Genomic DNA, 14,502 nt, shown 5'->3' with positions numbered 1-14,502 from the left:
TATTTCGATTTCTGTGCCGCTTTTCTACTGCAGCCTCCTCTACGGCCCGGGAAGGGACAAAAGAGGACTTGCATGAATAAACCAATACACTTTAACATTAATAATAGATCATTAAGACTTATTTTTATGTGTGCCAAATAAGGGAATCTCTATTGCATTTTTAAAAACAGGGAGCGCTTGGCTCTGACCTCTCCAGAGGCAGCGCTGACACGAGCCGGGTGCTGGGACATAATGGCTTCTTTGAGTAACAGTACACTGAGGAGACACAGAGGAGCCCTATCCGGTACCTGTGGACGTCTGTAGCTAGAAGCACAGAAAGACATGGCCAAGAGACATCGAGAAATTGATTGCATTCTTAAAGGAAAGAAAAAGACGACATTCGCACATGTGCACTAACGGCAGAACTTTGCCTCCAAAAGATAAAGAAATAAAAGCAAAAACAGAAACTTCTAACCCAGAAAAAATGTCCATGAATTAGAAAGTTCCTGAGCATCGTATAATGAGGCTGTGAGTGACGGCGGCGAGGAGTGGATGTCACACAGGTTATATCTGTTGTGGCTGCAGAGGACGTCCAGCAGCAGGACAGATGACTGCTCGCTGTCTGCAGCACGAACTCCGGAATACGCGCTACTCTGCAGGCAAGGAGGTCGCTTTCTACGTTCCCAATGTGTGCACTCTGAGAAATAAAGGATGAATGTCTGCAGCTCTGGTCCTGGTTGTTTGCAGACACCTGGAAGCTGCTCGACATCCTCCCGGATCCATTTGTCTCAAACTTTCTAAATATCTGTAATATGATGATGTTGGTCTCTATTCTGTATACAACATCTATTGCAGGCTATATTGCTGCTATATTTTCTCTATATTTCTTTGTCGTTACTTACTAAATATTAAATATAGATGGACATCTCATCTTGCGTTGGGGGTACTGAATATAGTTTAAGGTAATTAATTACTGCATAGTCTATAAAGATATATAATGGTGGCAGTAGTTATAATTGGTCTAGTACTGCATGTTCAGAGACCCGGTACCAGTCCACAGCCCTGGGGTTGGGATCCTCTGATTGGTTTACATTCTTCAAGCGTATCAGAAATATATTGTGGCCTCATGAAGGGATTTCTAAACTAGCAGCAAGTCTTTGAAGAATTGTTCTGGGACCAACTGGAAGTCAGTTTAAAGATTTAACAACATGAGTTTTACATAAATCTACTGGTTCTTGTCAGGCACAAGTATTGTGAAATCTGACACCAACATGTTTACTCCTGTTTCACGGATTTGTGTGCAGAGCAGGAAAGAGAGCACAGGAACCAGTACAGTAATTGGCTGCACTAATCAAGCCTTGGCCCAATTTATGCCAATTATATTTTTCATACCAGCATGGACAAAACAAAACACTGGAGCTGCTAAACCGCTCGGTAGAGGCGACTGGATTTTATTGGTCGCAGCATAAATTTGAGATGCAGTTGATAACAATTTTCTTGACCACCATGATTTTCTTTGCTTCCATCTTTTGATGCAATATCCGTTCAAATTGCAAACATTGCCTCTTGATATTTACAGCCTGAACGTGCTAACTCATTTGATTAATGGCCCGTGTCACGTTCACACAGCAGGTTTTACATCAACTGTAAACAAAATCATCCAACATGCAAAGAGCAGATGGCGGCCAATGGACAGAGCCTGGCGTCTGGATCGCTGGGCAAAGGAAATGTTTGCTTACAAACATTATGTGTTTACGGCTTGCAGACATGATCTGGCTGGGAGTGAGCTGAACTCTTCACACAGAGATATGCATTAAAAAAGTATTTTCAAAGACAATCCATCTGTTCTCTTCCCTGTTTATCCCTCAGAAGTGTTTTCTCTCACCCTGTCTGCCGCACAGTAAAAAAGAGAGGATGGTAACTAAATACTCTCGACTTGGCTCGCTGTCAGAACAAAGCTCCTAGAAACTTTTTCCCAAATTAGAAGGGATGCTGGCTGAACTTGTGTGACTTATTTCAAAAGACTAAAAAGTAAAAGGAAGGAAATAACTAGCAAGAAAAAAAACTGGCAAACCTTAAAATAGTGATCAGCACACCTCTCTGTCAACCACAGGGAAGAGTAGCGCTTAACATGCAGGTGCATTTATCCTAGAAAGCTGACAAACGCTAATGTTTAGATTTGAAGTTATAATATACATTCTCATATCTGTATGTTCAAGGTACAGTATAGCTGAAGATTGATTAGCGCTCCTTATGTCTATTATTGGGCACTCCTCTTGCCTCTCTCTAGTGATTGGCCTGAAGCCACTTGACCATATAACAGCAGCTGGTTAGCCTAGCTTAGCACAAAGACTGGAAAGCGGGGGAGACAGCTAACTTCCTCTGGCCAAAAGTAACAAAATTCACCTACCAGCAAAATTTGAAGTGTGCCGGTCTATTTCGTAACTTCCTGGACATGTAAAGCTCGCAATTAGTGCGCTTTAGAGATGTTGGTATACCCCATGAATAAAGTGAGAGAGCTACTGGCTATAAAAAAAGAGTGAATGAGGTCTCCCTCACAGAAAATGTCAGGATTTCCTGAACAGGCTGACCTGGCATGGAGGCTGACCGGGTGTTGTGATGCAAAGTTCAATACGACATTGTTCCTCGGTGCTGAGAGTGTTTTCCACCCTCTTTTCCTTCTTCATACCAGAGTTCCTACTGTATGTAGTGCATGAACAAAGCTGGATGTTGTCCAGACTGTTTTCCTATTGCAACCATCTTTTAAACGCCTCAAGCTTAAAGTTTAGATTGCAAAGAGTTCAAATGATACTGGTCTCAGATCTGTACGCATATACGAATCTACAGCCAGCAGCCGGTTGACGTAGCTTAGCATTAAGACTGGAAACATGGGGAATATGGCTCTGTTCTAAAACTCACTTAAACTCACTACTTAACACGTCATATGTTGTTTGTCTAATTAATTCAAAAGCTGAAGTGTAAAAATGACAAATCCCAGTATTACAGAACGCAGTAACTCCAGAGCTAGGCTAGCTGTTTCCTTCTGTGTCCATTCTTTGTGGCAAGCTTAGCTAACTGGCTACTGGCTGTAGCCTTATATTAATAGACAGATAGATTAAACATTATGATTTTACAGGGAGTTATTAGTTTGATTATTTCTTGGAACAATGCAGTAACTTCAGAGCTAGGCTAACTGTTTCCCTATTTCCATTCTTTGTGATAAGCTAAGCTAACTGGCTGCTGGCTGTAGCCTTATAATAGATATATCAGAGATTTCTGAGAGGCATTAATCTAATTCTTAGCAAGAAAGGGAATAAAATGCCAAAGTATTCCTTTGAGTTTTAGCAAACACAGGACTTTCACTCAGACTGCTGTTCGAGTCCCATGTGAAACTAAAAGGCAATGTTGACGTACTTTTTTTAATCACTTTTCAGATTTTATTTGGTTGTAAAGTTCATCGTGAAAGTGGCTCGTCTGAGACGCTAGTCAGTCAGGTTAACTTAACCATGCTCTTTTAATAAACCAGACTAGTGCTTTTGTTGCCTAAACTTCCTGTGAAAGCGGTTTAAGTTTATTTTGAGTGAGAGCGTGTGGATTAAAAACAGCAGCGCTCACCTGGTCTGACGAAGAGGAATTGGGAGTGAGATGCAGAGGAACGGGTCAAAGGTGTTGCTCTGCTTCATACAGTGGGGGCATGTCAGTGAAGATCTGAGGAAAAGAAAGCACACATTTTACATGAGTCTTGAAACACCAACGACTTCCAAACTAATCTCAAAGTCCTCCTGATTAAGTCTGGCAGGAGAGGAGAACATTTAATCTCATTACCCAAGTGAACGACACGGTCAAAATGAACACGCAGAACCTCTTGATCTGATTGTGAGAACGGAAAAGATGAGTGATGTAACTGGTGGGAATTGAGAGAGACGAGCGGGTGGGGCGGTAAATTGTAGAAAAAAGCCCCCTGGGCTATAAGAGGGAACCAGCAGAAGCCGTTTCCATCTTGTTGCATCACTCTCACCAGTACTTCCAACATTACGCTGATGCCGTCACAGGATCCCAAGCAGAGAAAAGTGCGGAGCTTTCCTAAGTGATGCCCTTTCTTCCTTTGCACCTGAATGCCACAGACCACCGACCAGATGTGTGCAGCAGTCATTTCCTATTACAATAGTTTTCCATTCAGACCCTTTATTCATATTTAGACTCCTTTCAATGAATCCCGGTCAGCTCCACAGGGGGGACGTACTTCAGTTAGCTAATTATCTGAACAATGAGTCAGAGAGCCCACTGAAGACTGATTGCTGGAAGTGACTTTGTAAACTGTCCTGCAACTTAATTAAATCTTTTGTCCAGCATTTAGAGTTAATCCGTGCAGGATTTCCTGGATAAGACTTTCTTTAAATACTCAATAATTAAGTGAATCTTGAATAGGTCCCTTCGATCAACCTCTTTGATTACATGAATTAGAATAATCAGTGTGTGTGGACCGTAAATACTTTGTACACAAAATTAAAATAAAGCTATCTCTATCTAAACCAGTGATACTCAAACAGAGGTACTTATAAGTATTCCTGCAGTTGCCGGAGGATATGTGGAACAATTGGTTAGTAGCTTAGCTCATTTGAATGAAATCAAAAAAAGATATGAAAAAAACATACATCCACAATAACTACATGTTGTGATAGAGTGCAGTGAGCAAGAACTGGTAGAAGTAACATAACAAGTGAGCTAGACATAATGGTTAAATGGTTAAAACATGAAGTAGAACGAATGCAAACTTGACCAGACCAACTGACAGTTAAATGACATGAAACTAATTGTAACAATATCCACTTGTATCTAGAGTCCAAAAAGGTTGGGATCCATTGAGCTAAAGCCTGCCGGGCTCAATACATCCTCAGTAGATGTTTTTCTAGACGTGACAATCTGAATTTTGGGCTCCTAAGTTTCATTTTCAAACCAGCTGGAAAAAATATTTCGTGCAAAAACGAAAAAATAATAAATAAATAAAAAGATTGGGAAGGGAATTGAAAAAATAGACGCATTTGTTAGAGAGAGAAAGCAACGTCTCATTCCCAACACTAAAACACTGTGATTGTTCTCTGCAGGTCTTCGGTATGACTGAGTGACTGTATCAGAGTGATGGATGGGGCTGCTGAAAGGGAAAAACATGTTCCCAAGACACGTTATGCCGATAAAAAAAGAAAAAGCAGAAAGGTCATTGAGGAGGTAGCAATACAGCAGCAGTGAAATCTCTCACCATCAATGGATTTTAATGACGGGGTACAGAGCTAACGCCATTACTCTGAATCGCCTTTACATTTCATTTCTTTTATCAGCGGCATGATGGACATAAATCTGCAACGTGTGCAGTGGAATAACTTTGAATATGACGGGTTTGATTCTCCGCCGGCACTGTGACACTAAGCACAAAGCCCGGTGCTGCACATACACTGAGAATAGACCCAGCAGCAATACAAATTCACAGTGTGGTTACTCCGAGAGACTTGAATCGCACATAAAGAAAATTCATGTCTTCTACATCATGATGAACATATATTTTAAATTAAATCCAGAAAATTAATTGATTCATTTCAAATGGCAAAGCGTCTTTTGGAATCACAAACCAAAAACACTTCCCATCCTCTCTCTACTTTCCAGAACTCCCCAAGCGTATGCGTTTAATCTTTACAACCTTCACACGACGTCCTACCATAGGAAATGAAGCCATAGATTAACTGCTCAAATGTGTTTTCCTTATAGGACGGCACCTGACGGGCCCAGCGGGGGGAGGAGACGGGGGAGTGAATAAAGCTCTGTTCAAGCAGGCCCAGCTGACACTGGCTCTTAGTGGGTCTCTCCCTTTTGGCAGAGCAGAATGGCTGCCCTACGGATGTCTTGTTCTCGCCAGGAAACAGTGAGGGTTACTGCGCTCCATGCATACAAATCACACTCAGCCTGCACTAAAACATAGATGTGCCCCGCACCGCTCGAAAAACACTTAAAGAGAGAAAAGGAGCAAAAGGAAGAGGTGATATTCTGGTGACACTCTAATGGAGGAAGCGTGCAAAGGTTGAGGAGAGGTATGTATGCCGCCGTCTGCCAGAATGCAGCCATGCTGAAGAGACCCTGCGCTCTGTGCTGTGCACTACAACACACTGCTGCAGCTTTGGAGCTCCCCACCTAACGCAGGTATCTATATCTAATTGATTTTCTCTCCTAAGAGAGGCAATAATAAAAAAAAGTCTCAATAGGATCAAATTAAACAGACAGGCAGCTAATTCTTCTCACTAAGCCCGGCATCATATCCCCTGGCGAGGGATGAACGCTAGTTTATTCACACTAATGTTCCGAAATAGGAAAAGGCATAAACTGTAATGTGTGTAACTGAAATATTACAACACACACACACACACACACATCAAACACGGACACATTACTGCGCCGGCAAACTGCGGTTATACCCAATCGCTCAAGTCATAACAAATCAACCAGGAGATGTGATCGAAAACAAATGCAGCCCGACCGATTCAGAGACGAGAAGGGTCTCTCGGAGAAAGTGGCATGGCGGTAAGACGAGCCGCGCTGAAACTGCACCACGTCTGCAATCTGAAACGCTCGGCTGCCCGTCAATCGGCCCGACTGTAATGAACAATGCCCGACAGACAGACATTTTCATTGCAGTCTCCGCTGACTGCACCCTTCACCCGCGTATAGACAGACATCCCAGCCTTGATCAGAGAGGATAAAGAGCAGTAGACGTATAAAACAGGTGAGAGCTGAGCTTTACTCTGCTGTAAATGACCGCTCTGATGTCGACCGGCTCCGGAGTCTGACGACAGATAACATAAATTAAGATTGGCTTGGCTAGGCTTGCTCGGACAGTTATGTAACTTGAACGTTTAGCGATGACAAACCGTGCTATTACAAGGATCATTCTCCGGTCTGTTGACTCTAGATGTTGGATCGCATCGGACACCGCATTGGGAAGTGCTGCACGACGGGCCTCGGGACTCCCGAGGAAGAAAGAGAGGGATAGGAGTCAGGAAGTATTTGTTCGGAGTCCAATTCCAGGAGTGATAACGCATTCGTCTCCATTTAAAACCCACTCAGCTGTGTGATGCATGCTTCTTTTGCATTGTTAGGATCGACTCCGACTGTACACTTGCTGTAAATGCTAGAGTCCCTCTCTAAAGTTTGTGCTTCATGTGGATGTTCCCTCTGTTCCACCCCACTCACTGTCCCTGGCTTTGCACAGTGTTTGAGTGGGTGAGAGGAACAAATTCGGGCTGCCGTGACGGCTGCTTCCTGTCTAGACACACCCGACTTGTCACAGCTGAAACATTTGACAGTGAGGGAGGCAATTAGGAGATGCGCTCTGAGTCTGACAGATGTATTACTGGCAGTCACGCAGAAACGCCAATTTTCAAAGGAACGGATGGTACCGACAAACAAGATATTAGCAGTTCTGTCTGGACGGAGTACTTTTAAAGAATTTATGAATCCAACATAGATCAGATTGTGGTTTTGGATCTAAGACCTCTTTAATCGGTCAGAGCGGTCAGCGGTTTATGGATGGAGTCCGGATGGTGTTGGGCTTTTGCATCAGCACCAGGAGCTGGAGACAGAAGATGAAAGTGAAGGAAGATCTGGATAAAAGAGTGAAGTCCCTAAGACATTAGTTAAAAAGCTGCAAGTCATTAACCACAGAATATAAATCTTGTTTTACATAATCGCAATAAATCTGCAGTGCAAACTTGCAAATGTTTTCTTGGAGCAGACCAACACTTGAAATTGGCACATAGATGAGTTGGCCCTCTTGACATCTGAATGACACTCCTCTCCCAGTGGGCCGCAGCTGACAGGTGTACATATCATGTCAAAAAAGAAAATGTGACTGCCTCTTCATCCGGAGGATGATGGGAGTTATGAGGACATCCAGCTGCATTAGAAATGTTGATTATACAGGAGGCGTGAAAAGCCTGTTTTGGGGGGCTTTGCTGTGCATTACCACAGTTGTCAACAGTAACCAGTAAATAAAAAAAAAATCTTTGTGATCCAAAATACACCAGACACATTTACAACACCAATTACAGCACTCTAAATAAGTACTTGTGCTAAAGGGATTCAGTGAAGGTACTAGGGCAGGTTTTCATTAGACCTTTTAGTATTACTACTGGTGCCTGTTTGTTAATTACTGGGTAGATTTACTGCACTACTAGCCAGGCATCTGTGTCTCAGAGGACCTCTGTGTAAAAGACACAATGACATCTGCATTACGTCAGCTGTATCCAACAATTGCATCTGATCAATGATGCCAGAACACTACATGTGGACCTGTGTCTACGGAGGTGTTATACAATTAGACTTCAGTCCCTTATCCAGAGCAACACTGTCTGGATGGTTTATCTTACTGACCAATCACAGGACTGTTCTTATACAGATGTGTCTGCAGCGACTATCCAGTCTGTGACCTTTCACTTGCAGGGCAGTCTGACATTCAGACCGCTTGACACCATCAGTAAAGTCACAAGACACTTACTGATACAGTACATGTTGATTTCCATATAGATAAGAGTACAGCCGACATAAACACAGTATGGCAGCAAGTTATTGTTGTTTTTTTAGCCAAAGATGCAGAGAATGAAAGTTACAACTCATCAAAAAGTTTAGCATACACATGAATCTTTGCACTCATCCCTCCTAAGAAAGGTATAAGGTGTAGTGTTTGGGGCAGGGTGGTAAAGTGTATTCACAGCTCTGGAGTCAGATGTCTGGCCAGTTAGTGAGGTAACATCAGCTTTTCCTTCTCCGGAGCGATGTGGAGTGAGTGGAGGGACTGTTGGACCCAGCGGCCACCAGTGTAGCACTAAAGCGTTGCTAACTAGCCAGATGTGCACCAGTTAGCTTGCTAGCTTGCTAATTCCACTGTGCTTAAATGTGACACTGGTTACAGATAATGTTACCTATTTAACTCTTACAAACTATCGATTTTACTAAAGCCCCATGCACACTGCTTCACAGTTATTGAGAGCCATGCTTTGCAAAGTTATGTAGTTATGGTGATACAATCAGGGGACGGGTTTAGTGAACAGTCTATATTACGCCAAAACTTCTTCACATGTTGGTAGTAAGGAATCACTGTAAAGTCTAACTGGTCACGAAGACATAAGAGGCCTTTAGATTTGTTGTGGACTTATTTGTGTGGACTGGCAGGCGTATGTGTGTGTGTGTGTGTGTGTGTGTGTGTGTGTGTGTGTGTGTGTGTGTGTGTGTGTGTGTGTGTGTGTGTGTGTGTGTGATATGTTAAGAGAAGAGACTCACTTGTACTGTGCCTGGAAATGTTCCTGGACAAAGCTGTGCTGCTGGGACTGGGACGGGTCAGGAGACGGCCCCTCCTCAGCTCCACCGGGGCCCTGCAGCACAGAGGAGGTCACCCATAAACACACAGCACTGTCACACTCTCACATTCTTTAGCCATCCATCACAGGTTCGCTGGTTGCCCAGGTTGTCATCATTTTCAGAGGAAACTGTATTTTGTGGCAGTGCAACAACACATTTGGAAACCTTACAGAGGCTCCGGCAGCATGCAGAGTTAGTAAATTCTTGCTTTTGCGTGGCAATAAAGTGATATTCATAATTGTTGGAAAGCACTGACCTAAACATAACCCCGCTGGGCAGCCCCTGTCTCTACTCTTTCATCTACTCACTCACAACAGAGAGGAAGCTGGCCTTAGATGAAGATAAAAGAAGAGGAGAAAAATATTCCCTTTTATTTTTTAAACAGAGTAATCGCTTAAAGGCAAGGCCACAAAGTAAATGAGTGGGATGGCGCACACACACACACACACACACACACACACACACACACACACACACACACACAGGTTTCTCACAGTCAACGCTGTGCGTTCATGGCCTCCTGTCGTTTTACAGAACAAAGAATCTTTCTTTAACGACTGATCTAATGCGGTTAACATAGAATATCATATCTTACGCTTGGTTGTAAGGATGCACAGATGTTATCCAACAACATGCATCTAATCCTCCGACTCATGAAGTGATACAGCATGTAAAATGTATATCGTTGTTAAATAGCGACTCAATGGAAAGAATAGGAATCATTTGAAATTTGGGGAAATACTCTATTTAAATGCTCTAGATAAAAAGATTAATACCGCTCTCAGGATTAAACAAAGAATATATAATGTATTCATTTTTTAAGCTTTTATAACCTTTGTTAGCTAGTTAGCTATGCTAATTGGCAACTCACAGTAGCTTCACATTAAAAACACGCAGGTCCGACAGTGGTATGAATCTTATTTAGCGCCCGCAAAAGAAAGCAAAGAAGTGCATTTCCTAAAAGGTAAAACCATGCTCACTCATTTGTGAAAGGGTTGTGCAGAGGGCTCAATCTAAAAGTGCTTACAGTCACAAAAAGCTGTCACACTGAATCAGCTGCGACGTCCCTGTATAGTCGCCACTCCGTTTCACGCCTAACCAGCCGAGCAAAATGTCCTGGAAAACATTCTTTCAGTCACCAAGTGGTTCTGCTTAAAAGGCCATCATCATGTGGCATACAAGCACCTTGTTAGCATTTCTCTGCTCGCACGCTATCTACCCCACAATGGACGGGTGAAAAAGTCAGGCACTTGAGAATGCATTAAGAAGTCATCATATCATTTTAGCCGGGCTTTTACACCTGGGCTGCGGTGCCAAACGGAAATGCACTCTCTGATCCGTCTCTGTTGACACACTCTCTGTTTACTATTCCTCCGAGTTCTAGCTCCTGGTTCCCATGAAGGCAGGTCGACCATGACCTACGCTCACAAACGGAGCTGAAAGGAGGTTTAGAATTTCTAAAATGGAGAGGGAGGTGGAGGGCGCGTGTGTGTGTGCATGTGTGTGTGTGTGTGTTGGTGCGCGTCTCAGAAATCATTGTGAGACAGAGAGACAGGAGGGTCCTTTTCAGTTCACCACCATTTCAAATCCGGAGTCTATTCTTCTCGGAGCATTTGAGCTTCGCAAAGACCGAGCGCGAGACTGAAACCCGACCTTCCTGCCGCACTGTGCTCCAACAGGCGCGTACAAAGGCAAACGGCGACCCAGGATTCTCGGGATTTAATGCAGAAACTGTCAAAAACACGGCTGATCTTTGTGTTGCTGGTTCAGATAAAACATGCAATGTAAAGTGTTACAAATTCATTTTGAGGTTAAAAAGGCAAACTATTTCTTTCTTTGATCTAATGTGCATCATCAGGCTCTGCATTCCGCACTCCCCTTTTTTCCCCCTCCACATACTTGATAATGGATTCCATTGCTATCATTATGTGGAGATAACAAAGCCACATTGAGGCCACATTGAGGCCACCGAGTGCAGACACAGTTGGTGTTATCACTTCTTGGTGCTTCTCTACCATTTCAAGAGGCCGCGAGGTGTCGGCCGCGCGTTGACAGTCGCCCGTTGAAGATGTGGACATTGAAGCGCAGTGAGGAAGTGGAGCAGGTTACTTGCACACAGACATGCGATAAAGCCTTCATCATCTAAATGATCATGGCCAGATAGCGAAAACCAAATTGAAATTGAGATGCTATCTTTGAAATTGGCTGTCAGAAAAATATGCCAACTCTGAGCTGATAAAACAACTAAACAGACAGACAACGGGTCTGAGATGTTATTTTTAGAGTCAGGTCTGCCCGGTAGGCGGCTACCACAAGGGAGAGGGAAATGGTGAAAGCGTGGGGTGTGACATTTCATTTTGTACCTCTACACACCAGTATTCTTCTTCTAACACCTACTGTACAGCACACACACACTGAAACAAAGCCGTAGCTTTTCTATTAGCAGCCTACAAGGCAGTAATGACCTCATTTTGCTATGCGTTAACTTTATTGCACTTCTACCATTTCCTACAACATTAATATTGCTTTGCCTTTATTTTAATATTTCTTGTCCAATAATGACTATGAAATTAAAAAGGTTAACATCAATATAAAAGATATTCATTGGCACTTAAACCTAGCTTGTCTTCCCTCATTATCCCATCATTTGATCCGCTTTGTGATGAGTCGGGGCTCTTCTGAGGAACTGGGGTCCCTTTTAGCTGTGTGGGTCCCCTGGGGGACTTGTGATGTCACCGGCTTCTTTCTTCTTTTCAACTTGTCACAAATTGCCAATAAATCTGTAAATAAACAAAGACAACCATTTCCAAGAAAGATGAGCGTGAGGGGTCGTTGTGAGCGGCGTCAGTAATGTCGGAAACCAAAAAACCAGAAGAGCAGACAGAGAGGAAAATAAATGGGGAGGGTTTTAACAGTGCGAGCACGGCGAGTGGTTTACCAACATCTTTCCACAAAGTTGTAAATTATACAGAATCTAATCAAACACTTTACAGTCATTAATCTCCGTCACTGCACTTGCACTCACCAGAGCCAAGTAGGCCCTCCTTCCCTGCTGCTTGTGTTACTTCGCCACGCGGAAAACAAGAACATAAACAAGCAATATTTCCCAAATCAGAGGTCAATTGCTCCCAACTTCTCTCTGTGTGCCATGGCATCCATCAGACAGACATCAGACATAACAGAGGTGAGATAACCACCACTAATGAATGACTGCAGCCTCCTGAAGGAGACGGTATGCTGAGCTCTGGCAGAGAGAGAGAGGGGGCTGTCACCACACACACACTTTTCTTCAATGGCTCGTTTGCTGTAATGAGGTTTTCAAGAGTATTTTAAATCCATGGCAGGAGTTGTTAATCAGGGCTGAAGTTTAAGCGAAGAAAATATCCTAAAAGGAAAACTGATCTGCATTATTGGATGGTCGAAACACGTCGGAAAAGGTAACTTGGAGAAATACAAGTCCCGAAACTAATGTGCAACTGCTAGAATACAAGATATGCAAAGCCAGAGAATTGTCTACCTCGGCTTAATCCATAAGCCTCAATGCCAGGAGGCCGTGTGCCAGTGCCCGAGGAGCAAGGAGACAATTAAAACGCAAATCCCTCACCCTGGCACCTCCACGTGCCGTAATTGATTTCTGGGATTTAGATAAATGACAGAGATGCAGCACGGCGACTGCAGTGTCAGCGGGAGGCCGGAGTTCACCGCCTGGGATTTCTACGCCGACTTAAAAAGTGAAGAGTGATGGAGACAGCTCGACATGATGAGCTCATTGTTGTGCAGTAAAGCAGACCGCTTTCATCCAAACAGTAAACAACACCAGCTGACATGACTGCATGTTAATGACAATACCATTGTGAAATTTAGGGAATTGATGATAGTTATTCTTATTGACCATCAAAGATGGTTTCCTCCTCAAAATAGGTTCAAGGTTTTTATTTGGCCATTTGTGCCTAAACCAACAGTCCAGACTCATTGGAATTTAATGTGCAGGGCTCTCTGAGTCACAGTTTTGGAAAAGAAAATAAGAAAACACACTATAACAGGAAAGAGAAAAAATATAAAATATGAAAACACTATACGTACGGCGGTATATGTACACATGTGGTCGTATATACAACAGGGGTATAAGGATAATTTAAATAATTATTCAAACAATATTGTTCGATTGGAAAAATGCCCTTTGTATTTTGCTAAAAGAAGTTTCCCACAGTGAGATCAAAGTTTTAAAAAAGAAACTTGGCAGCCATGGAAACAGCGCTGCATCCATGTCAGCAGTGAGGATGCAAACACAGATGAGCAGCTCACAGCCGCGTCTCGAGCACGGTTGACTCTCCCGGTCATCTGTGCTTCAGCATCAAAGCCCCAAAATCCCACAGATTATCGGTGCACTCTGTCCCATCGGGGAGGCTTTCAATTATTCACCCCGAAAAATGTTGCTGCGAGCGGTTCGTCTCGGTGAGCGGACCCACGGTAAAGGAGATCAGGCACTCTCACTTCGCTGTGGTGGAAATCCAGGAAATGCGGCCCTCCATACTTACAGACCACCTGTCTCGCCCTGATGGGTTTGCAGGGTGGTGGGGAGATAGATCGTAAACGGGAGGTCCCAGTAATGGCCCAGATGTGAATAATTTAAACAAGCTGTGGAAACACACACGCAGGGATGGACATAGGCAGCTGCTGAAGAAAGCACTATAGCGGAGTGATTGAGAACACGACCCAACAGCACCTAAATCCCTGTGGTGATCGGAACAGAGAGACTCAGGCATGTGGGGCAGGTGTGCAGACTCTGCGTGTGTGTGTGTGTGTGTGTATCGATATAGACAGATGGGGGTAGAGTGAGAGAAAAAAAGAGTGTTATTGAGTAACTAAAAGTCAAAGTAGTCCCCACAGCTGACATACGGAGCGTTGATGAATAATGGACAGTCTCCTTGTTGTGTGCGTACCTCTATAAATAGCTCCAGTGATACGGAGGACGGAAGCTTTTCTCTCTGACCCCTCTGGCCCATTATTCCCCGTGGGCGATCACTCTGAGTGGGGCGCTATTTGTATGAATGCGCAAAGTGCCCAGACATGGACTCAAACTGACCTCGGGTTGTAACTGAATGACTGCTGCGTGTACAGAAG

At 43.5% G+C, this 14,502-nt stretch overlaps 1 protein-coding gene across 1 annotated transcript in view; it reads right to left on the bottom strand.

The window, feature by feature from the left end:
* Positions 1 to 14,502, bottom strand: part of usp43b (ubiquitin specific peptidase 43b) — a gene marked incomplete at its 5' end in the record, with an annotated part of 64,380 nt that overhangs the window by 32,311 nt on the left and 17,567 nt on the right. The window contains 2 exons of the mRNA XM_079233742.1: positions 3,595 to 3,687; positions 9,301 to 9,392. Coding sequence (XP_079089868.1) covers positions 3,595 to 3,687; positions 9,301 to 9,392 — 185 coding nt within the window. The remainder of the gene's footprint in view (positions 1 to 3,594; positions 3,688 to 9,300; positions 9,393 to 14,502) is intronic.

This window comes from Taurulus bubalis (assembly GCF_910589615.1).
Source record: "Taurulus bubalis genome assembly, chromosome: 17".
In the NCBI taxonomy this organism is placed as follows: Eukaryota; Metazoa; Chordata; class Actinopteri; order Perciformes; family Cottidae; genus Taurulus; species Taurulus bubalis.
The sequence above is the reverse complement of the archived record's forward strand: the minus strand, read 5'-3'. Positions and strand labels throughout refer to the sequence as shown.